Below are 22109 nucleotides of genomic sequence, written 5' to 3' on the forward strand. Positions count from 1 at the left end.
GGTTCCTCTTATATTGAAACGAAACTGTGGCACCAAACTCTCGAGAGACATCGATCCTCATCTCGCGAGATGACGCCGCAGGCTGCGGGAACACCACAATGGAGCAACGCACTCCTCGCTGTAACGTTACTCCTGCTGCGATATTTCGATGTTTTAACTGCGCTTACTTGACAATAACGTCCAGCACAACATTTTCCAAGGGGGACTAAACACGGTATGTAACATGTATTGTTTACGTGCTCTAACTGGCCCTCCCCCACCCTGGCCTGCTGCTCTGCCTTCCAGGGACGTTCAGCGGGTCTATTTCCGTTTTTTTTGTTGCGTTAAATGTTCGGTTCATCGACCGATGCAATCTTTTGTACACCGTGCCGTAAATGCGGCTGACCTGATAAGAAAAGATAATGTAATCTGTGGTTGGTTGTCTCTCTGCCGTGCTACATCTGATATGCCGTGGGCGGGGCCTCGTTTATTGCCCCCTGCCGCACATGGAAGCAATAAAGCAGGATAACCATGTTGTGTTCATCTCCTTTCAGATGCCCCTGTGATGCGTCAAACGGCGACAGCCACTCCCCTCCCTGTCCGGTCCTAGATTGCACCATGTTGGATAAACCCAGCGATATGGACCACCGGCCTGAGCACTGCAGGGACTGTGGATGCCTCCTGCTGCAGCCCGACTCCGATTCAGCGGACACTGCTGCCCCACCTGACCGGCAGCGTGCGGACAAAGCAGCCGGCACCCGCAAATGTCTACGCTGCCAGGCGCGGGGCAGCCGGCCACACGAGCGACGTCCGCACCGCCGCCTCCGCCTGGACCCTCACAGCTGCAGCCTGTGCTCCAAAACCTTCATCTCCTCCACCCACCTGGCCCTTCACCTGGCCTCTCACAACAAGGAGAGGAAGTTCAGATGCAACACCTGTGGCAAGTACTTCCACCAGTCCTCCCACCTGATGGCACACAAGATAATCCACAGCGGCGACCGGCCGTTCAAATGCTCCGAGTGCGGCAAGACGTTCGGCCGCGCCTCGCATCTGAAGACCCACCAGCGTCTCCACACGGGCGAGAAGCCCTTCAAGTGCACCTTCTGCGACAAGTCGTTCACGCAGAAGGCCGGGCTCCTGGCACACGTCCGGCTGCACACGGGGGAGCGGCCATACAACTGCGAGCAGTGCGGCAAAGGCTTTCGCTCCCTGTCTCTCATGCTCGCACACAAGGCCGAGGAGTCGTCCGGCCAGGCCAAACCCGCCCCGGCGCCCAAGCAGCCCCAGCAGCAGGGCGCAAGCGGCAACGTGGATCTGAACTGCGGCGTCTGCTGCCGCACCTTTGTGCGGTCATCGTACATCAGGCTGCACATACGCCTCAACAAAGGACAGCGGCCTTATCACTGCAAGGTGTGCAACAAGACCTTTGCGAAGCTGGACACGTTCGTGACCCACTGTGATAAACACTTGAGGCAGAAAAGGGATAAAAGTGCGGTAAAGGAGGTTGAACGCAAAGTCGTTAAACCCCCCCAGTTTGTGCCACTCTCCGGGTCTCCGCCTCCCGAAACCTTACCCGCTCAGCCTTTATCCTCGGAGGTCAACACGCGCTCCAGAGCCAAAGCAAAGAGTAAAACGGAGCCGTGACCCAGGGGGGGTGAAGACGCTGAGACAAAAAGTGCTCTTTAACCAAGGACCGTAGTGTGATATTGATGGAAGTTTAAAAAAAAAAAAAAGAGAAATGAAATGCCCGGGACCCCCTGATGACGAAAGTTATGTTTACAAATGATTTTAGAAAGGGTCAAACAGCACATTTGTGGTTAAAAATGGATTTATTAATTTGAGTTATTTTGTTCAGAATGATTCATTTATTGTGTACCACATATTGAATGCCTATTTCAGCACATTAGGCTAATTGCAATGTAGAATTTCATTGATGTACATCGTTCACTTTAATCTTTGAAAATGGAAAATAAAATGGTTTCTTAACCTCAATGCTTAACATTTTCTTACACCCATACAAGCCTAATGGCATATATAGCAGTCAAACAAATGACTATGTCTCATGTCAATCATTGTCTTCTGTAAAGCCTCTTTCCTCTCAGCCAACGCTCCAAAGTGACATCTATTTCCTAATCTGCACTTGTAACACGGTTCATGGTGAGCAGGATGCATCACCTGCGACTGTTGTCATCACGCTCAACACCACGGGACTACATGTCGTCCCAGATGAGCCTCACGCTTCATTCCAGGTCACCTCATTGACCCGAGACTTGAGAGAAGATGTGCTTGGATCGCCAATGCCGACGGAGAAGTCTGTCACCTCCACATGGGGAAACTCTTTGTCCCAACCTGTGGACGGAGAAAGGGAGGGAATGAAAATACAAGTACAAGCAAATCCAATCCAACACCATTTACATGTAAACGGTCAAATGAATACTATTGTGAGGCTGATAAAGAGAATAAAACAATCAAACACTACTTTTATGGACATTGTCAATGAAGCAGATTTAATCTACATTGGAAGCACTAAAAGGAGAGCACTAAACACCGTACCTGGCTGCAGTTAACGCTCCAGTGCAGGGTGACTGTCATGTGGCGTCTCCAGACCGGGTTCCTGCGCAGGCTGATGCTTCCACTGATGGCATCTTCAGCATGCACACTAACTGGCCTGTCCAGCATGAACAGAGTCTGCTTCCAATGTGTGGGCCTGAAGACAAAACCATTGTAGACACCTTGAGTATAACAACATAATTTGAAGCCTGTAACAGAGATACATTCCGATATTGTTTATAAAGCCTAAAGTATTAGCGTTATTTGAAAAAGCAGTATTGGCTGTTAGAATGTTGTAGCTATACAACATAAGTTGGAATGAGTTTTTGCCGTTATACTCAGAGTTCGGTCCGGTGTTGAGCTCCACGGGGGCACCTCCCCTCTGCAGGCTCTCAAACTGAACTTTGAACCAGGCGCTGAACCCGTGAAAAACACCAGACTTTTCCACACAGAAATGAAAGTGACCCTTTATTTCCTGGGAAATGAAACAGAGTGCACTCTTTGTTGCAAAATCCAAAGCGTGTGGAGTGGAACAATTCCAAGTTTTAAAAAAAAGGGGGACAAACCATACCTCCAGGTCTTTGACCTGCAGAGTGTACATGTCCAGCTGTAGGACGTCGCAGGGCGCCGTTAGGCAGTCTTCGGGCTCAATCACATGACTGAACTTGGGCTTGGTGAAGAACTCTTGCTGTGCCAAGGGCCTGCAGAGGTGATGGGGTCAAATGAGGTTGCTTCCACTGATAACTTATACAACCAACACACATTCCATAAGATAACACGGAAGAATAAAAGATACATTTCTTTAATGCAATGATCATTTTTGCATTGCACCCAGCTGGCCTTGTTCAGCAAACACATTAAGCTATTAAGCCGTCATCATGGTGGTGCCTGAAGCTTTTTCTACTGAAATTCATCCCCTCCATGAGAAGGTCATTCAGGGGACGTCTGATGTAGTTTCTCTCCATACACACACACACACACACACACACACACACACACACACACTAGAGAAAAAAACGGGAGACACAAAGTTTACAAAAAACAATCATGCCCATATTAGAGTTGATAAAAAATAGGAGATAATATGGGGGAAAAGTTGGTGAATTTTGAATACAACCCTCCTCCGAAACAAATCCCCTTTATAAATGTATCATGTCGATCCCAGAAGGAAGTTAAAAGTGTGTGCGTTGTGCAAAATTCAACACAACTCGACAAACCTGTTACAGCCACCCACACACATCCAAACAACTCAATAAATCTAATGAAAATAGTTCTTTTCTCACTAAAACATGGAACATAGAAAATTGTCAGAATGCTAAAGGTCTAAGAAAATGTAAATACTAATGTCTACGCCATGTAATACCAATTAACAGTGTAGGTCCACTTTAGCTGCAAAATTGATGTTTTTTTTTGTTTCAAGGCAACATAGAGCAACTTACAGTAAAAGAGAAAAAAAAAGACACCAGATTTTTCTTTTAGCCTGAGGGGGCTGGTGGATCAGTCACACTGGATCTATTTTGAAAACACAGTTACTACATGCAGAATGAGGGATGAACGTAATTAACAGAGAAGCGAGTGTATCTTTGAAATAATGTACATGTTGCACAAATGTCAAAGAGCAATGTTAATGAGTCAACACATCCCTTGTGTGGTTGACTAACAGTTAAATATCGTGGCATGAAGAGTCATCGACTAATGAACATATTTAATGCGTTGCATTGACACTTTAACGCATGTCCTATTTAACTTTCATTGTATTTCAGTAAAAAGGCTGCTTTACATGCGGCCTCTACTCTGATCGGCCATCCCAAGCATTTCTAGCATAGCATTACTACCTGGAACCACAGAATATTTTACCAAATGTTTTAACTTCACATCTGAATAAAAAGATCAAATGAGGTTTAATATTGGGACTTTGTTAGCGGTAGAAAAAGTACAAATGAGACCGGGCAGTGCTCAGTGAGACAAACTTACTGAAGAGGAGTGAAGTCCAGGCCATAAGGCTGCTCCCAGAAGGCCATGGTCTCGGCATAATAGCTGTCGGCCTGACATGGCACTAGGCTGAGGGCAGCAGATGACGGCCACATGACACCACCTTCCTTAAGCCAGCGGTCCCTGGCCCGCAGTACCGACTCCACCATGAACTCAAACTAGACCAGAGGAAGCAAAGACAGAAACACAATATGTAGAGTTAAACCTGAAAGGGGTCCCACCAATAATAACACTGAGACAAAGCACCTTCAGCAGGACAGAACTCACAATAACACACGTGAATGACTAGTAGTGACACGGTCATTATTACCAGCAGGCAGTTTCCCATCCACTCCGACACCAGGACGTCCACCCGCTCAGGTAGTTCGATCTCCTCGGCTCGTCCCTGCAGCACCGTGACCAACTCCTCGCAGCCGTTCTGCTTCACCAGCTGTCTGGTGTACTCTGCCATGGAGCTGGCCTCCACTGCATACACCTACAGTACAACGGAGAGACGAAGAAAGTGTGAACATGTTTTCATACCACGCAGTAACACAACCTGTCCAGCAGATGGGAGTGTAGGTACACCAGAATTAGGAGTTTAGGCCGAAACTGAGATTCTGACTTTCCACATTTATCACATTTCTTGAAAATTAAGAGTTAAGATTGGAGTTGGATAACTGCATGACGAAATGGGCTGGGACATTTTGAACACCTAAAAGTGATAATTAGCAAATTGAACAAATTTAACAAAAGTATATTTACAAGTCTCAGGGAGTACTACTGCATATTTGAAAAAGATGCTAATAGCTGAACACACCTAAAACTCTGATAGAACAGTCAGAGGTTGAGTTATCTTTTGGGTAATGCAGGCACCAGGTTTTGACAAAGGGAGTAGAGGAATAAAAAGTGCCAATTCATATTTTATTTATGGTCCATCCACCAACATGTGTATGCACGTGCCATATGACTTTGGATCTGGGCCGGTATATACACACGTAGACTCACAGCATAACCAGCAGCCCGTGTGGTTCTGTGTAAGATTCTTGCATCACCTCTGAGGGTTCTGCCAGTTGAGCGCAGAAAAGGCTGATGATGCCAGTCCCGCAGCCAAGATCCATCACCACCTTGTTCCTCAGAGAAGCGCTGTTGCTGAGAATAACCTGTCGGTACGTCTCAGTGCGGCTCTTATCGGACAACATCTCCAAGTGAAGCCTCTGTGTGATGATAAAAAAGAGGAACAATGCAATTTAACTGATATAAATTGCAGATGACATGTTTAATAAATAAATAAATAACCAGAACCAAAAAACCCATTAAATTGTTGTATTTTTGTCTACCTTACAGGCAGGCATTGTTACAATTTATTTCAGTGTAGTAAAAAGAAAACCTGAATCTTGAAAATGTTATAGTTTTGACAATAGAAAATAGGTTCACTGTGATTGATTAGCAGACAAATTGGTTTCATTTTTTGGATGTTGATGTTTAGAACTTGTCGATGATGGCGCATGGAGTAGTGTGATGCGCTGGGAGCTGCAAGGCTGGCGGTTCAAATCCCAGCTGTCCCATGTGCCATGTTGAAGTGTCCCTGAGCAAGACACCCAACCCCTACCCCAGGAAAAATGTAACGAATGGGTTATAATGCAATGTATGTTGTTTTGGATAAAAGCGTCTGGTAAATGACATGTAATGTAATAACTGTTTATAAACAGTATAATAAAGTATTACATCATCACCATGTGCAACGCGAAGACATCTAGTCTCCCACAAAACAATATGATCCTTAACAGCTTCTAACCAGTGTCCCATAACTGCCAAAGTATTCTTTATGTTGCCATGGGTCCTCCTCCTCCTCCTCCTCCTCTCCCTCCTGAGCGCCCTGGAGCAGGTAGCTGGCAGGAACGTAACCTTTGACCCCACGCAACTCTGCCCACCACCACTCTGACGAAGTTTTGGCGTGCACGAGCAGCACGTCCCCGCTGCTAAAACTAAGCTGTGAGGCAAAACAAATTAGAAAAGCCGTTAGAGCAAACCGGTAACGGTTACGTCTTCCAAACGTTCCGTATCGGTATCTAACCTGGTCATTGTCATTTCCGGTGAAGCTCGACCGGGCCACATACTCTTCAACAGACACCTCATCCTCTTCCTCCGCCTGCATGTTTCTAGTGGCGGATGTTGTTGTGGTTTCAGTTCGCCTACTGCTCGGTTTCACGGAAGAAATAAAATGTCCGAAAGATAAAACGACGCATGTTTAATGTTTTAATTGTTAACGTTAATGTTAGGTCAAGAAAACATAACCGTGTGTTAAATGTCACAGCGAAAAGATGCGGTGAAAAAAAACCTTAGAACACAATCGATTTAAACTGGCGTGGTAAAAACACTTCCGGTTTTGACGTGTTACGTTAACGTGTCTTTACGTGCTGCCGGAATTATCGAAATTTAGTTAATCTCCTCCCACCTGTAGTTATTTTGTAATACTGATAATTTCCAAGGTGTCCTTTCTATTGCTACAGCCCAATTAACACCGAAATTTGTCAAGACTTACTTAAGCGTCGAAATAGCGAACGGACTCTTAAAGGCAACACTGATTTCATTTGAAAACCGCCAGTAGCACTGTCAAGTGTGTATATGAAAAATTACATACTACTTTCAGGTTGTTTTTTGTAATAAAATGGCCATAATACACTGCACAGTAAGCAAATTACAAATATTACAATATATTTATTATTGTACAAACTTAATTAAGCAATAAAAAAACCAACATCTTAACTCAATGCAGCACTGAATCAGTGCATAGCTCTAACAGCTATCCCTGTAGCTGATTCTCAGTCTTAGAAGCCCTGTTGGACCTTCCCCTTAGTAAATCAGGAGTGTTTATTGAATTTTTTTAGTCCTCTGAAGACTGTGTGTCTTCAGCTGTCTTTTGTCTTTGACTTGAGGAAGGGCTTGTGGAGCACATCGTGGAGTCGCCGTGCCTGCAAGCACATGTGAACATGATCGTGTAAGAAAACTTCCATCTATTTTAGGCAAACACATACGGCGCACTTATGTTTTCACTCACTTTTTGTGGTCCGAGGCCTGGACAGAGAACCAAGTCTTCCTTAGAGGCACTGATGATTCCTTCCACAGACTGCAAAACAGCTCACAATAAATCACCACATAAAAATCCGTATGTGGATATGTCTGCACGGCCAATGATTGCAGTATAGCAGCAATCTGATGAATCATTTTCACTGTAGTGGTACTCACTGAGAAAGTAGACAGCAAGGTAATGGCATCGGTCTTGTTTACAGACTTCACAGTGGTCAGGCAATCAGTAACCTTAAAAAAAAAACACTCCACTTGTGATTGCATTGTTCAAAGACTAGAAAACCCTGAAGCATTAAAGAAATGATATTCATATATTATTATATTCAGTCACATTAAAATACCCTCTATATATTTAAAAAAATGATCACAATAAAAATAGCAATAACCTACAATCCAACAATCTTTAAATAAAAAAATAAATAAAATCCACACACTTTTGACAGGTAGTTTTTCTCAACCTGCTCCTTCAGTAAGTCTGCAGGTTTCTTTTCATATGACTTGTATGTTTCCAGGTAACGCCCTGCTTCCTCTGGACTGTCAAATCAACAGAAAGAAAATATTAGTTGTATTTATTTTATGCTACCAAACACAATGTTCCATAATAAATGGAAAAAAACATTTTTTTTTAATTTGTCGATCCTGCCGAGACGGAAAAAATACCATTTTCTTTTTTTTAATTGAGTGGTTGAAGAATGAGAAGAGGCATTAACATTTTTTCACAGTCAAAAGATTTTCCAAGTGCAGTCTCCTCTCTGTATGTGTCCTCTCAGTAGGTGTCCAATAGGCAACCTTCTGCGGTCTTACCTCCAAGCCAAGATGAGAGTGCAGTCAGCCATGATGCAGATGCGAGCGAGCTCCTTCAACGTATGATGAGGATCTTTCTGTGATGAAAACACAATATCAGCGACAGAAAAAACCCCTTATATTCTCAAAACTTGTAATTTGGTTTACATAGATCTCTATGGAACCTTTTTAACACCTTTTTAAAAACGAGAAATGATAAGATTCTCATACAATATTTATTAGTTTCTCATTTGGATATTATACTACATAAAGATATACATTAATTACATTACAGCTCTCAGTAGAAGTTGTTCTATTTGGTTTAATGTATTAAAAACTAAGAATGGAAACAGTGCTTTCTAATCATTGTCAATCCACACATTTTGACAGGTATATATACTGTATATACATATATATATATATATATATATATATATATATATATATATATTTTACTTACCACATCTACTTGTACCAGTAACACTCGCAGGGTAAAAGTATGCCCAAGCTGCTTCAGACGGTCATGGATATAGTTTGGATTGAGATTGTGATACCTTAGACTTTGAACAAAAACAAAAAATTGCAATTAAAAAAAACACACAAGATAAGAAAAAAATATATATGAAAAAGAACACTGCGTACATCAAATATTCGTTAAAAAATTAAATGGTCATCTCAATGTCAATGTGCAAATGCAAACACACTATTGCCGTTTCATACTCACTATACGTGGGGGGAAAACTCACCTGAGGAAGAGAGCACAAGTTGTCTGACCCAAGACATAATCTGGTGCAACATCTCCAAACTCCCATGGGACAGTCCTCACAAACTTCAGGATGGGATTTCCCCTCTGAATGAGAAAATTGTAATTAAAATAAACTTACTAATTATTTAGAAGCCTGCTTTAGAGCAAGTCAGGTGAACAAAATGAGTCAAACTATCTCAACCTGATCAACATGCAGAGGATGGATAAATAGATGGAGGGAGTTGCTGGCCATAAGTCAAATGTAAGTAACACCTGCTGTGGCCCAAGTGAGGAGCGACATACATGTTGATGCATACCTGTCGAGGACTGACTATAATGCTGCTCCCAGATCCTACTGTTTTTGGACCCAGACCTGGACTTGGATCTGGCCTTGGGTCACCGTTCCCCTCTTTCTGGTGTGTGGCGGCCACTTGTGGGTCCTCGCTCTTCTTATCCCCTTCAGATTCACCTTCACCCCCTTCAGCAAGCACCTGCAGTGTTTCACATCCGCCCGAGGCAGAGGACACGGAATCGGACTCATTTTGCTTCCGATTGGTAACCCCAGCACACACTGACTTGAGCAGTTTGGAGCACCCTTGTGTCTGAGCAGGAGCAGCCACAGTGTTTTTGCTCTGGACGATATAATCTGCATAGGAAAGGGGCCGGTCCACGGGCTCAGAAGCCGCCTCCGCTGAAGATGAGGTGGCGCCGGAGGTGTTTTCGCCTCTTTTGAATGAAGGTTGAAACTGCGGCTTGGGCTGTAATACAATTGAATGGAAATCCTTGTTTGAGAATCGAGATTCATAAAATGCATCGTGGAAAACAAACACACTGTAATTCTGACAAGCATATTCAGAACAAAACTCTGTGATACCGTTGGGCCACTTTAATTTACAAATTGCCGGAGCTAGCTAGCTGACGTCAAAAGAGTTAAGAGGTAACGTTAATTCTTGTAAGTACCGACCGGGGTTCTTTCTTTGACAAATGCTGTGTCGTCTAGGTTGATGTTAAACCTCTTCTTCATGTCTTATTTCTGGTAATGGCTTTTTAACTAAACCGAACCACTATCCTCTTGGATACTCCTGACAGAGCTAGCTGCCCCAACATGTGTATGAAGAGCTTCGTAAACACAGTAAGACTTCCGACCGAATTCTTTCAGAATAAAAGCATTGTCTCCACACTATATAAATACTACACAAATGGTATAATCCTCTGATATATTACTTCATTGTCACGTTGCGTTTTGAACGGTGTATATTAGCCGCTAATAAAAACAGATTCGTACAGTGACATTTTGAGACTTTCCTTAATCCAAAGGAATTGAACCTTGTATGGAAAAACGATGCCAGACAGTAATTCTTTCTAAATATGGTCGAAACATTTACGTTTCACTGTATCTTGACGTATCAAATACCAAAGTACCAAAATTACAATACAAAAGAGTTGATGCCTAAAACATTTTCTTTTGTTTTCTTTCTTTTTAAGACCATGCAATACATTATATAATGAATAAATAATGCATTTCAGAAAAGTTTACTAGATGGCCTCAAAAACGTAAAAATCTCTAAGCTACAATGGAGCATGTAAGTTGCCTAGGAGACAGTAACGCCGCCATTGAAACCGCGCAGCATGGCATTTCGGGATACGTTTGCCCATCATGGCGGATCGGGTAGTTGGCTAACGTGCGCGGTTAGCACATTCAACAATCATTTGGTGTCACACATTGAATGACTACACCTACAGGGCATTTACTACGTGAGGACTGCATCCACAGGCTATAAACTGGGTAAATATATGAAGCAGAACCGACAGCTGCGACTAGCGAACGAACTTGCTTTGTTGGTTCAAGGGGTAGCTAAATGTCCAAGCAAACAAGCTAAAGTCGGTAAAGCTAGCTGCATGCTAAGGAGCTAGCGGCAAGGGAGGTGAACCGAGTAGGCTGTGGCTCGCTGCTTAGGCCGCGGCGTGCAGGCGGCATGTTTGCCTATTAAAGCGTATACGTTGTGCGACATATAAATGCTCCGAACCTTTTACGATTCGGGAGGAACTCTTTTCTAAGCATTTCGTGTGTGAATTCAACGTAATTATGGGAAACTAGCTGCAGTGATCTGTGAATGAACGCCTTTTACGCCTGAGCAGGCCTCACCGTGGTCAGTGTAATCTAACGTAACGTTAACGTTGTTAAATATGTGTTACTGCTTAGCACTTTGGTTCCTCTTTTCGTGTGAAGTGAAGACTGTTCTGCGTTGTTCTAGCAATTCAAATCATTAATTTGTAGTGTAACTCTACAACGAGAAATAATTTTCGGGGAACAATTAGGCTAACTTTATGTGCTAACGCTATTTCAAATCTTAGGTAACATGTCGGCAGTCACATCGTCCATGGCTAACGTTAGCTTTAGCATTAACTAAAGCGGTACCAAGCTACCGTTAGCTTATCGTTTTGTCTAACTTTCATAACCTACATTTTTGATTGTTAGCATCGCTGATTGAGGACAAGTGACGCTCAGCACGTTAAATTGTTTAGTCATGTTCTATGTCGTTTGACATGCTTATCTGCGTGAACGTGTTGCCTCCATCGCTTTTGCTTAGGAGTAACGTTACGTTCGCTTTAGTTGGCGGTGTTTCTCGTGCTACGTTTTACGATACCAACACTTAAGCTGACTGGTGGAAGCTTTACGATTATAGGACCACTGCCCTTGTCCTTACTAACTTGCGGAATTCGGACGACGTTGAAACCGGTCTTGGTGTCGGGAAATATGTACGGGCTGAAAGTAAGCCATACAGCGCCACTTGTAGTGTGGAAGACGATGGAGGGAATGCGTCCTTTTGTTGCGTCTGGTTGTATGGTCGTAGATGGCAATACGCGTTACTCCATTGTGTCTCTACACCTCCGGCCCAGTTTCCATCAGTGATGTTAAAGCAGGTCTGTTGCCTTCAGTTGCTTGCTGACTATTCATTTTCTGAAGGCTTTTTGGTAGATCCATGGAATCTTTCTGAACGAAACCTAACTCATTTTGCATAGGTTTTAATTGTCAGAGGATTCATATGCAACAACTGTTGAAAGCTTGCCGTCATAAAGTTTATAATGTTGCCGTTTCTGTTCAAACTAGCTGAAGATACATATCAAGTGAGTGTCAATTTTGGTGAAGGGTAGTTTTAGCTTGGCACAACGTTACCGAAGTGGACATGGTCCATGTGAATAACTGATATTGATGTATAAGAAGTGTTACTTACATTTCCCTTCAGTGTGGTTATGAAACACATCCTCTTGTATTGGTTCTGCAATAACGTTGTTTCCCCTGCCAGTGTTGAGAGGAAGCAGCGGATCTGTGATATTAAAGGGGACATTTAACCAAACCAGTGGCTCCAGCACAATGGAATGTGCAGTGCACATCCCCTCAGGTGAGTGGTGATTTACAAGTACAACCCATTTGGGTTTCTTTTAATGCTGGATTAAGGTTACTAATTTCAAGTGCAGCACTAATAAATAACCTGCTACTGGAATGTCTACTTGTCATGGATTTTCCAAATGAAATCTGCAATACTGTCTGCCCTGTGCAGGTGAAGATGAGGCACCTGAGAAAGAGGATATGAATGCAAAGGAAGGGATTGAGCCACCCCCCAAGAAAAACAAGAAGCACAGAAAGCACAAGAGTAAGAAGAAGAAAAAGAAGAGGAAAGGGGAAAAGGAGAGCAGCTCAGAATCTGGTGCGGAGTCTGATGCCGATCAACAACCTGCTTCAAATCCTGTCAGGACCACAAGAGCCAGGTCAGAAATTATTTTTAAATTACAACCTATTTCTTTAACTAAATGTCTTGTGCTTTTTCCTTGGTAAATACAAATGTTACAGTTAGCACATCTTTTAGTTTGTCACCAATATATTATTTGTCCTTATTTCATATCTTGGCTGTTAAAATTTCATATCCACGCTGCAGCCACCTTTATTGAATGTATTGCCATTACAAAATGTATTCTGGTTCAAGATGCAATCATTGCAATTTTCTTGGCTGATTCAGATTACTTCAAAATAGCCTGACCTATCAAGAACAATTATTGACAACACTGTTCCATATTTATTCTTTTTTTCACTATTGTCCGTGAACCTCCTCAAAAAATAATAAAGGTCCATAATTCAGTGTGAAATGTCAGAAATCCTACAAGTTACCCGTTAACTTTGTCATTGTCATTTACAGTGCGTCTTATTTGCATAACACACGGTACAAATTATAACACGTTTAGTGAGCTGATTGAAACCAAGTTAAACTGGTCTCGGATGTCGATTTTATATCTCTGTAAAACATCTCAATCAAGAAACTTAATTTATTCTAGTTACATTTTACCAGATGACAAATAAATGCATCATGAAAGTGTCAGTTTTACTTAGTTTGACCATACCAATATGCAAGTCGGTGCAACCTCATTCAATGTTGGCTTTGTTTTAAGCAGCTGATCTGGGAAGAGATCCTGTGCTGCCAGCAGACAAGCCGGTCACTTCGGTTAATCTGATGGGATTGATAACATTATCAGAAGTGTTTATTAGTTTTTCCACAAAAGGTTGATTCTCCATGCCTTCTTTTTGACTTGCACGGATGGCAAAGTGTGAGCTTTATATCTTCTCTAATCAGTGTTGTGTGACGCCAAAATAGGATATCTGTCCAAATATTATGTATTATCTAGGTAGATTTGTCTGAATCAGTCCTGCTAGATTAATTTGTTTTTTTATGTCCAAATGAGATTATGAAATGCAATGTTTCCTTTTGTTGTTTTTTTCAGTGCCAGACTAGCAGCAGCTGCAGGATCCTTAGACCAACCTGGGCTGAAGGAGGATGGGAAAAAGGATGTCATTTCAGGTAAGGGACTCCTTACACAAACCACTTTCTTTAAAATAGTGGATACGTTATTTTAATATATATATTTTTATAACTCGTCACTTCTATCAGATCGTACCGATACAGAGGGAGATGCAAAATCCAAAAAACACAGAAGACATGCTGCCAAGAAGAAGAAAAAGAAGAAGAAGAAGGATGAGAAGCAGGAAAAGAAATCCCCATCTCGCTCCCCATCTGAAAGCAGCTCAGCTTCAGGCTCAGAATCAGATGGTGAAGGAGGTAAAGCGACCGGTGATGGAAAATATTCTTTAGCTGCATCATCTGACCTGCAAGAACCGGTGTCGAAACTTGTTTCGAAAAGCAAACGAGGAGAAAAATCTGAATTGCTTGGAGTGAAGAAAAAGGAGATATCAGATATGGATGCGTCTCCACCTGGAGAGAAGGGAAGCAATACCAATCAATCAGAAAATGATATGAGATCGCCCCCTGCAAGCCAGGATACGGTAACAGGGATGGCAACGATCAAGATAGAGGGTAGTCATGAGGGTACATTCAGCCATGCCCAGGAACTTCCTGACATCATCCCTAAACAGGAAGGTCCTACCACAAGAGATGAGCCAGGCCCGAAAGATCAGTCCAATTCGGTTCAGAAGTCTCCGCTGACGGAGCGCGATTCTTCCACATGCAAGTCTCCTTCACCCTCCAGGGGCCGTGAAGTGAAGAGGTCTGGTTCTAGTGTCAGTCGTTCGCCCACGCCTAGTCCCACTAGGGAACGGTCTGGGCAAGCGGCGGCAGCAGCGACGAAAGAACGGTCAAGAACCCGCTCCAGGTCGACCTCTAAAGAAAAACGGTCCCCAACTCCTCTAAAAAGCCGGCAGCTATCCCCCTCTCGGTCCCCTAAATCCAAGAGGAAGTCACTCTCCCATTCCCCGAAGCCTTTCAAGAGAGATCTCTGCCAGTCCCGCTCCACCTCTCGCTCCCTCACCCCCAAGAAGAAAGGGTCAAGGTCTCCAAGGAAGTCCAGGTCTCCTAAACGCCGCAGGAGCTCACTGTCCGTGTCGCCGAAGCGACGCCGAAGCTCCCGCTCTCCGAAAAGAAAGCTGTCGCGTTCCCCCAAACGGGGCGGGCGCCGGTCTCCCTCTCTTTCTCGGTCCCCGCGGAGGAGTCGCCGGCGCTCCAGGCCCCGCTCTCCCAGGCGAAGTGGGGCAGTCGGCCGGCGCTCCAGGTCACGCTCCGTCGCCAGGAAGCGCCGCTCCACTTCTAGATCAAGACGTCCCGCCCGTCGCTCCAGGTCACCGGCCAGACGCACGGGGGGGAGGCGCTCGAGGAGCCGATCTGCGTCTCGGCGCAGGAGGTCCCCGCCGCCCAGGTCCCGCCGCTCGCGCTCCCGGTCGATCCGTAGGAGCCGACGTACTCGGTCCCGCTCGGTTGTTGTCCTTAAGCGCAACCGGCACTCCAGATCCAAGAGTCCCCGCAAGAGGACCAAATCTAGAACCCCGCCCTCCCGACGGCGCTCCCGTTCCCCCGCCCGGAGGAATCGCTCACCGCCGAGGTCCGGCAGGCGCTCAAAGTCTCGCTCGCTGTCGCGAAGGAATCGGTCAAAGTCCAACTCGCCGCTCCCCGTGAAGAAGAAGTCTGAATCTCCTCCGAGTCAAAGAAGATCAAAGTCTAAATCCGTTTCGGTGGGCTTGAACAGATCGAGGTCCAGGTCGGCGTCAAGTGATGCGCGGTCAGACAACTCCTCCCCGGCCCGATCGCCGTCCGTCTCACCTGTTAAAGAGATCAAACCTTCCTCCCCCAAGCCAGAGCCAGAGACTGCTGTGGAAAGTGCACTACCTACAGTAGTTGTGGCTACAGCAGGTCAGTTTTTTTCATTTTATATATCTTAAAAGTGTTGACCGCAAACAGTAGACTCTAAAATCTCCAGGGCTCTGTTACTGCTGCAGTGAAATAACATCTCCCAACGTTCCATGCAGGTGCTTGGAAACCCATGCCCGCAGCGGTTATTGCCATCCCCCAAGCTGAGGAACCCTCGGCTACATTGCCAGAACCGCCTCAGGTGCCTTCGCCCACCGGCGACGAGGAACAGAAGGAGTGTGTCAGCTCGGCCAATGAGGTTGCTCCCAGGTCCCCGTCTGCGTCCAGAGAACCCGTCGCTGCGCCGGATCCCTCGGATCCCTCTGAAGGATCGGATGAAGAAGAGGCTTCTTCCTCTCCAGTTAAGCAGCGTTCCAAGTCCCGCTCGCCCGCGGATCAAAGGAAACTGTCCCGCTCAACTTCTCCGGCGCCACGGCCACGATCCACTTCTCCGGCGCCACGATCCACTTCTCCGGCGCCACGATCCACTTCTCCGGCGCCACGATCCACTTCTCCGGCGCCACGATCCACTTCTCCGGCGCCACGATCCACTTCTCCGGCGCCACGATCCACTTCTCCGGCGCCACGATCCACTTCTCCGGCGCCACGATCCACTTCTCCGGCGCCACGATCCACTTCTCCGGCGCCACGATCCACTTCTCCGGCGCCACGATCCACTTCTCCGGCGCCACGATCAACTTCTCCGGCGCCACGATCAACACCCAAGTCTTTATCCCGAAGGAAGCCGTCGAGGTTGGTAGAATGAGTATTTGTGTATGTAAAATCACCGATTTCTATGGGTCCTAAAAGTAATTCAAATGAAAGACCTCATAAAACCGGAAGTTATAAGGCATGTAAGTGCCAGATCCAATGCTGACATATTAGTTATAAGTAAGTTATGTGTTTAAATGCAATCTTGTCAATTGTAGTTTTTTGGCAACACACTTGCATGAATACAGTTGTTTGTAGGAGACACATCTGTTACAGCAGAACCATCAGCAATAATCTATGTAGGTGTTTTATGATCCATGCACCCCTTTTCATCGGTCTTATCCTTCACCTCAGGTCAAAGTCTCCTGTGAGGAAAAGAGACTCGGTCTCACCTGCTGAAAGGAAGAAACGGCGATCTAAATCCCGAAGTCCCGCCCGCCGTAGAAGGACGCGCTCGCCTGCGAGGCGCAAGAGGTCTCACTCCAAGTCGAGGACCAGAATCCGCCGATCCAAGTCCCGCTCTCCGGCCCGAAAGAGACGATCCCGCTCCCCCAATCCCCGCGGGAGGAGGCGGTCCAAGTCCACGGACCGGAGCAAGCGATCAAAGAGCCGCTCCACTGGCCGCAGAAAACGATCAGTGGACCGAAGCAGGCGGTCGAGGTCTCGTTCTACCGATCGCAGACGCAGGTCTCGGTCAAGGGGTCGGGGGAGGCGCCCGGTGTTTCGCAGTCGTTCGTTCGATAGGCGAGACAGGTGGAAGAGGGAGCCCAGCCACTCGCCGGTTCTGATCCTCCGCAAACAGCGCCGTTCAGGGTCCCGGCCGCGACGCAGTACCAGCAAGACGCCGCCGCGCCTCACCGAGCTGGGTACAGTAATGCATGGACATTCACGTCACGTTTTTTGTATGAATTTCCCCAAATACACACCTTTTGTTTTACACTAGTATGCTTAATCCCGTCGCTTTACCTCTCTTTCTTTAGATAAAGACCAGTTGCTGGAGATAGCCAAAGCTAATGCTGCTGCAATGTGTGCTAAGGCGGGGGTGCCTATTCCTGAGAGTCTTCGACCGAAAGCCATCCTCCAGCTCCCTCTACCCACCCCATCTCCCACTCCACTCTCCTTACCGCTACCTCTCCCAATGGGCATGGGGATGTCCAATATGGGTCAGATGGGGATGTCCAATATGGGTCAGATGGGGATGTCCAATATTCCAGGAATGTCTGGCATGTCAAACATCACAATGAGTGCCGCTATGGCGAGCATGACGGCCGCCACTATGACGGCTGCCTTGACCAACATGGGGGCCCTGGCATCCATGCCCCCCCTGGCCCCGCTTCCTACCATCACTAACAAGCCCCCGCCGAGTCTCGCTCCCCCGACGCCAACCCTCAACCTGGACCACATCGAGGAGGCCAAGAGGAAGGTCACTCAGCAAGCTAACATACACACCATAAAAGAGCTTACTGAGGTAAGGGGGGGGGGGGTGTTGTCAATGTGCCTCCTTGTTTGAGAGGGATTATGCTCTGACAATAACGTTTGATTATAACGATGTTGATTGAAAGCGTTTTTTTCTTCCTTTTTGTAGAAGTGTAAGATGATCGCAAATAGCAAGGAGGAGATGGCCATCGCTAAACCACACGTCTCCGATGATGAAAGCTAATATTGCTATGTCCTCAAGGTATTTCTAAACAATTTGTGTGTCCTTGTCGTTATACAAGTTTTTAATTTGTATGTCGCACGTGGGTGTTTTTTAATTACCAAAAATGAAAGAGCCTACGGCTCATTTTCAAACACAATACATGAATATTTGAATGCAATATTTTTCAGGAACTGAATTACACATTTGTCGAATTGCATATACGGGCATATGCGCACACCCGCTGTAGCGGAATCGCCGTGGGAGGGGGGCAGGGGGGAGTAATGCTTGCGTTTTATTTATAACTCTCTCTTCATCAACAGAGCCAGCAAAACATCGCTCCTCGCGCCCCCATTAGAAATATTCTGAAACGCTTCATGCTTGTCATATTAAATAGTGTGTCCTTTTGTTTCCCTTTTAACTAAATCCATTTTTGTGGTCATTCATCCTTACAGCCTTCGTTGTTTGAATTGCCGTTTACTTATATTTAGTATAGCGCTGCATATTTAATTCGCCGCTGTAGCGTCCCACATTACACTTGCCACAGACGGGTCCACTTCACAGATGATTGTCGGTGAGCAGAACTCACTAAACCTTGCTTCTTCTTTTCAAACTGTTCACTGGAGCTTCCATGGCATGCGTTAACGAGGGAAGTGCCATCACAGTGTCCCTCGCTGGGATTGTACTCTGCATATTAAGTGGACACGCTGTAGTTCAAATTAGACCTAACATTGTCTCCGTGGATGTTAAATGGTGAACAAACCTCTCGCTCGCTCTCTCTCGTCTGTACACAGCCGACATCCTCGAACGGACTGATGGGTGAGCGTACCAATCGGAGGACCTACCTTCACACCCTTTTGGCAGCCAGATGAGCTGACTGAGCCCGATAAAACTCCATGAAGAAGAGCATCCAAGTTTTCACAATCAGGCGTTGAGGCACCAGCCGCTGCCCCACCCAGCTCCCCAGTTTGTTTCTGTGTGAGAGAGAGAGACTGGCAGACTGTGATACCACGCAGTGAAGTGGACACACTAACGTGTGCACAGTTGTATGATTGTTGGCGCGTGTGTGTGTGTATATATAGTGACTTTCACCACCTCAATGTTGCTGCACATTTTAAGCGGTTACTGACTTAAAGAGGAAACAAACCAAACTAACTAGTGGCGCAAGTGTTTTTGTAAAAGCTTAGTTTCTCAAATTTTGTTTTGCTTTTATGCTTTCTAAAAGAACTATTAATCGCAGACTTCTTTGTTCTTCTGTATTATCCTTGGTTATCTCTAGTCCTCATTTTTTTAAAATAAATAATGCAGAGAAAGGTTTGTTAGATACTCACATGTGATTTTGTTTTCAAAAGCCTGGGTGCGCAGGGAAAGAGTGACCACGCGTGAATCCTGGAGCAGGTTGCCAGATCTGATTCAAATTGAACGGTATTTTGGCTACGACAAAACGTAGCTAATTCAGTTAGCACTTCCCTGAGTGTGATTTTCGTTCACTCTATTTTAATTGACCCTGACCTAATGTTGACTCTACCCTGGACTTTCATTCGGGCTTTGATGGAATTTTTTTTACCAACTTGTAAACCGTTTTTCTGTAGATGGGCATTTCATCTGTTACTCTTTTTGTGTTGTGTGTTTGCAGACAACTATAACACATAAAAAGGTTTAGGATGCACGATATCAATGCCATTGGTATCAGTTTTGGAATTGCCATAATAGTATTTTAAAATTTAAGAAATTTGGGACAGAAGACATTTGAATGGGAGGCTTCTATAAGATTTCATGCAGATTTGGAAAACAATCCTGGTTATTTTGGAGATCCCAGATGGTCGGACCTTGCCAACAGAACCTACCACAATACCCGTAATTCCAGATTCAGATCCCAACAGTTTTCATTGAACCTTCCGCCACCAAGCTTTAGCTGAATCGGTTGAACAATTTTAACTGATAAAACTGATAATCGATGGGTGAAAATGTACCTTCCATCTCACTGTAAAATATAAATGTTAATTAGTATTCATTTAAAAGATAATTTCAAATTTTCTGTGACATGATTAATACATGAGTTTTTTTCAAAATACGCTTTGAATTTGCTTTTGCCTTTTTATTGTTTACACTATTAAAACACTTTCTATTGACTTTTAGAGACGTAAACACACACACACACACACACAGACAGGAGAATAATACATATTGTGCTGGGGTAAGAAATGACTACTGGTTAGAGTTGAAATGAACCGTGTTATTGGACAATCAGGTTCTTGGTCTCAAAATGCTTTTTTTTTTTTTTAAATGAACTAAAACCACATCACATGTCTAATTGGAAAGAATTAAGAAGCTTGTAAACACAAAAAAAGCCCATTTAATATTTGTTTCACTCGTAACCGTTTCTCTGGCCTCTTGCAGGTCTTCAGTCTGAGCTGCATCTGGGTAAACGGGGTCTAGGATTCATTCAATGCTTTTGTCACATTGGATAACTGAAGAACAAACGTGTACTTGGAGCTTTTGGGTCGACTGGCAGGACTGAGTTTAAGGAATTTTATCACTCTCAATTTGTTTTTTTTCATTGGAGATTGGAGGGGGACACAATTCTGGATCTGTGTCGACATCCCGCACCCAGGGCTGTTTAACTGTGGAAGAGAATCTTAAGATTTCGTTAAACTGTAACTATACTGACTGTACCAAAAGCGTAGTTGAACTGTTGAATTGATTCCTTGAGGTTATCTTTACCTATTTTAATGACAGGAAAAAAGGAAAAAAAAAAAGAAATGCATTTTGGATCATTTGAATATGACATTGCCTGCTTTGTACATAAATGTGTTGATGATTATTAAAAACCTCAATTATCTGTATTTACCTGGGCTCTTGTGTGTTCAGGTTCAGCTTTTAAGTGTCATCATATTTACCATTTCAGAATCCAAAAATGTATTTAATCATTTAAACACAGATGCATTTCTACAATGCTTAAAGTCCTACATTACAATATTCCGTTTAAATGTATATTTCGAAGACAAAAAGTAGCAAACTCACAATCTGCATGTGCAGAGTTTTGTTAGAAATCTTGATTATCTTTGAGAATTGCAATTGCTTTTTCTAATACTGAAATACAAATGTTAATATAAGGCACGGTTTGTGCATCACACGAAAGCCTTTGCAGCAGTGAAATCTGACTACAACTTATCGATTTGCATGGTTGTGTGTGTGTGCGCAGTTTGTGTGTTTGCCTGTGAGAGCTAAATAAGAGTACATGTTTTTCCAGGATGTCATTTCTTGTGTGCCTGGATAATTAAATTGTCCTTTCAGAAAATGTCCCGGGCTACACGTGCAGTAACCAAACCCTCCTACGAGCGGTGCACTTTCTCTTTGTTTTGGCTGTAATGGAGGAGGTCAGAGACTTAAAGGAATCATGTATGCTCTATTAACAAAAAGGGCCTATTATTTAAAGTTCCAGCAGATGGTGGTATGGTAAGTCAAGTACAGGGGCTTCAAACACTCGTGTAAGAAAGAGGAGTGACCCCAGGACAGTCTGCATGAAGAAAGATTCAAATGCTTTAACCACGCTGACAGATAACGCGTTTCAAATCCTCCAGAGCTGGAGTTTGCCCCCCTAATAGTTCTTCATAATGGCACTTAAAACACTAACCACACTAAAATGAGAAAATACCATCATTACCATAGTTATGGTTTCAGGGCTTTGGGAATGTAACGGTTCTTCAAATGAAGCAAACACCAAAGAAAAGGAACCAAAACGTGCCCCAGTTACTTTTGCAGATAAACATATTTTTTTGCTTGTTGAGTCTGCGGTACTTTCTTTTGAACAACATAAAGTCCTCAGTTGCTCGTGATTTCTGATGTAATTTCTGGCCTGGAATTACATCTGGTCAGTTCTTTATCGTCAAAGGCGTTGCTGTCGTTGTCCGCGTGCTTGCTTGTTCACGCGCACCAGTCCCGTTGGCACGTG

At 44.5% G+C, this 22109-nt stretch overlaps 4 protein-coding genes across 5 annotated transcripts; 2 read left to right on the plus strand and 2 right to left on the minus strand.

The window, feature by feature from the left end:
* The first annotated feature begins 16 nt into the window (after positions 1–16).
* Positions 17–1971, plus strand: LOC119228541 (zinc finger protein 629). Its single transcript, XM_037488243.2, has 2 exons — positions 17–214; positions 534–1971. Exon 2 carries the CDS (start codon positions 598–600, stop codon positions 1621–1623), a length of 1026 nt encoding a protein of 341 aa, XP_037344140.1. The 5' UTR covers positions 17–214; positions 534–597; the 3' UTR covers positions 1624–1971.
* prmt2 (protein arginine methyltransferase 2) lies at positions 1790–6917 on the minus strand. 2 transcript variants are annotated; one of them, XM_037488241.2, is made up of 9 exons: positions 6578–6911; positions 6299–6493; positions 5556–5717; positions 4832–4996; positions 4504–4679; positions 3101–3230; positions 2868–3004; positions 2533–2686; positions 1790–2328 (listed from the first exon to the last, which is right to left on the minus strand). In XM_037488241.2, the coding sequence occupies exons 1-9, from the start codon at positions 6656–6658 to the stop codon at positions 2296–2298; spliced, it is 1233 nt and encodes a 410-aa protein (XP_037344138.2). In that variant the 5' UTR covers positions 6659–6911; the 3' UTR covers positions 1790–2295. The 2 variants fall into 2 exon arrangements, 1 of the variants encoding a protein (XP_037344138.2); XR_005121524.2 differs by having other exon boundaries at positions 2533–3004; positions 6578–6917.
* A 284-nt stretch (positions 6918–7201) lies between these two features.
* ercc1 (excision repair cross-complementation group 1) lies at positions 7202–10278 on the minus strand. The gene is made up of 9 exons (XM_037488242.2): positions 10083–10278; positions 9436–9876; positions 9120–9223; positions 8834–8933; positions 8395–8471; positions 8025–8124; positions 7750–7821; positions 7562–7630; positions 7202–7475 (listed from the first exon to the last, which is right to left on the minus strand). Exons 1-9 carry the CDS (start codon positions 10140–10142, stop codon positions 7413–7415), a joined length of 1086 nt encoding a protein of 361 aa, XP_037344139.2. The 5' UTR covers positions 10143–10278; the 3' UTR covers positions 7202–7412.
* A 430-nt stretch (positions 10279–10708) lies between these two features.
* Positions 10709–21004, plus strand: sona (SON DNA and RNA binding protein a). Its single transcript, XM_037488341.2, has 10 exons — positions 10709–10904; positions 12427–12522; positions 12682–12889; positions 13895–13971; positions 14062–15810; positions 15927–16560; positions 16873–17384; positions 17499–17986; positions 18104–18196; positions 18949–21004. The coding sequence occupies exons 2-9, from the start codon at positions 12495–12497 to the stop codon at positions 18176–18178; spliced, it is 3771 nt and encodes a 1256-aa protein (XP_037344238.2). The 5' UTR covers positions 10709–10904; positions 12427–12494; the 3' UTR covers positions 18179–18196; positions 18949–21004.
* The last annotated feature ends 1105 nt before the right edge of the window (positions 21005–22109 follow it).

The sequence above is a fragment of the Pungitius pungitius genome, chromosome 10 (assembly GCF_949316345.1).
Source record: "Pungitius pungitius chromosome 10, fPunPun2.1, whole genome shotgun sequence".
Classification (NCBI taxonomy): Eukaryota; Metazoa; Chordata; class Actinopteri; order Perciformes; family Gasterosteidae; genus Pungitius; species Pungitius pungitius.

What these genes read in the sequence shown, in the direction of transcription:
- LOC119228541 (XM_037488243.2), top strand. Translation starts at nt 598, where the DNA reads ATGTTGGATAAACCCAGCGATATGGACCACCGGCCTGAGCACTGCAGG.
- prmt2 (XM_037488241.2), bottom strand. Translation starts at nt 6,658, where the DNA reads ATGCAGGCGGAGGAAGAGGATGAGGTGTCTGTTGAAGAGTATGTGGCC. An exon ending in CCGGAAATGACAATGACCAG is followed by an intron (nt 6,494 to 6,577) that starts GTTAGATACCGA and finishes TTTGCCTCACAG; the next exon opens with CTTAGTTTTAGCAGCGGGGA. An exon ending in AACTGGCAGAACCCTCAGAG is followed by an intron (nt 4,997 to 5,555) that starts GTGATGCAAGAA and finishes GTTGTACTGTAG; the next exon opens with GTGTATGCAGTGGAGGCCAG.
- sona (XM_037488341.2), top strand. Translation starts at nt 12,495, where the DNA reads ATGGAATGTGCAGTGCACATCCCCTCAG. An exon ending in GTCAGGACCACAAGAGCCAG is followed by an intron (nt 12,890 to 13,894) that starts GTCAGAAATTAT and finishes TGTTTTTTTCAG; the next exon opens with TGCCAGACTAGCAGCAGCTG. An exon ending in AGTAGTTGTGGCTACAGCAG is followed by an intron (nt 15,811 to 15,926) that starts GTCAGTTTTTTT and finishes CGTTCCATGCAG; the next exon opens with GTGCTTGGAAACCCATGCCC.
- ercc1 (XM_037488242.2), bottom strand. Translation starts at nt 10,142, where the DNA reads ATGAAGAAGAGGTTTAACATCAACCTAGACGACACAGCATTTGTCAAA. An exon ending in TTGTCAAAGAAAGAACCCCG is followed by an intron (nt 9,877 to 10,082) that starts GTCGGTACTTAC and finishes ATTGTATTACAG; the next exon opens with CCCAAGCCGCAGTTTCAACC. An exon ending in CCTTGCTGTCTACTTTCTCA is followed by an intron (nt 7,631 to 7,749) that starts GTGAGTACCACT and finishes GCTGTTTTGCAG; the next exon opens with TCTGTGGAAGGAATCATCAG.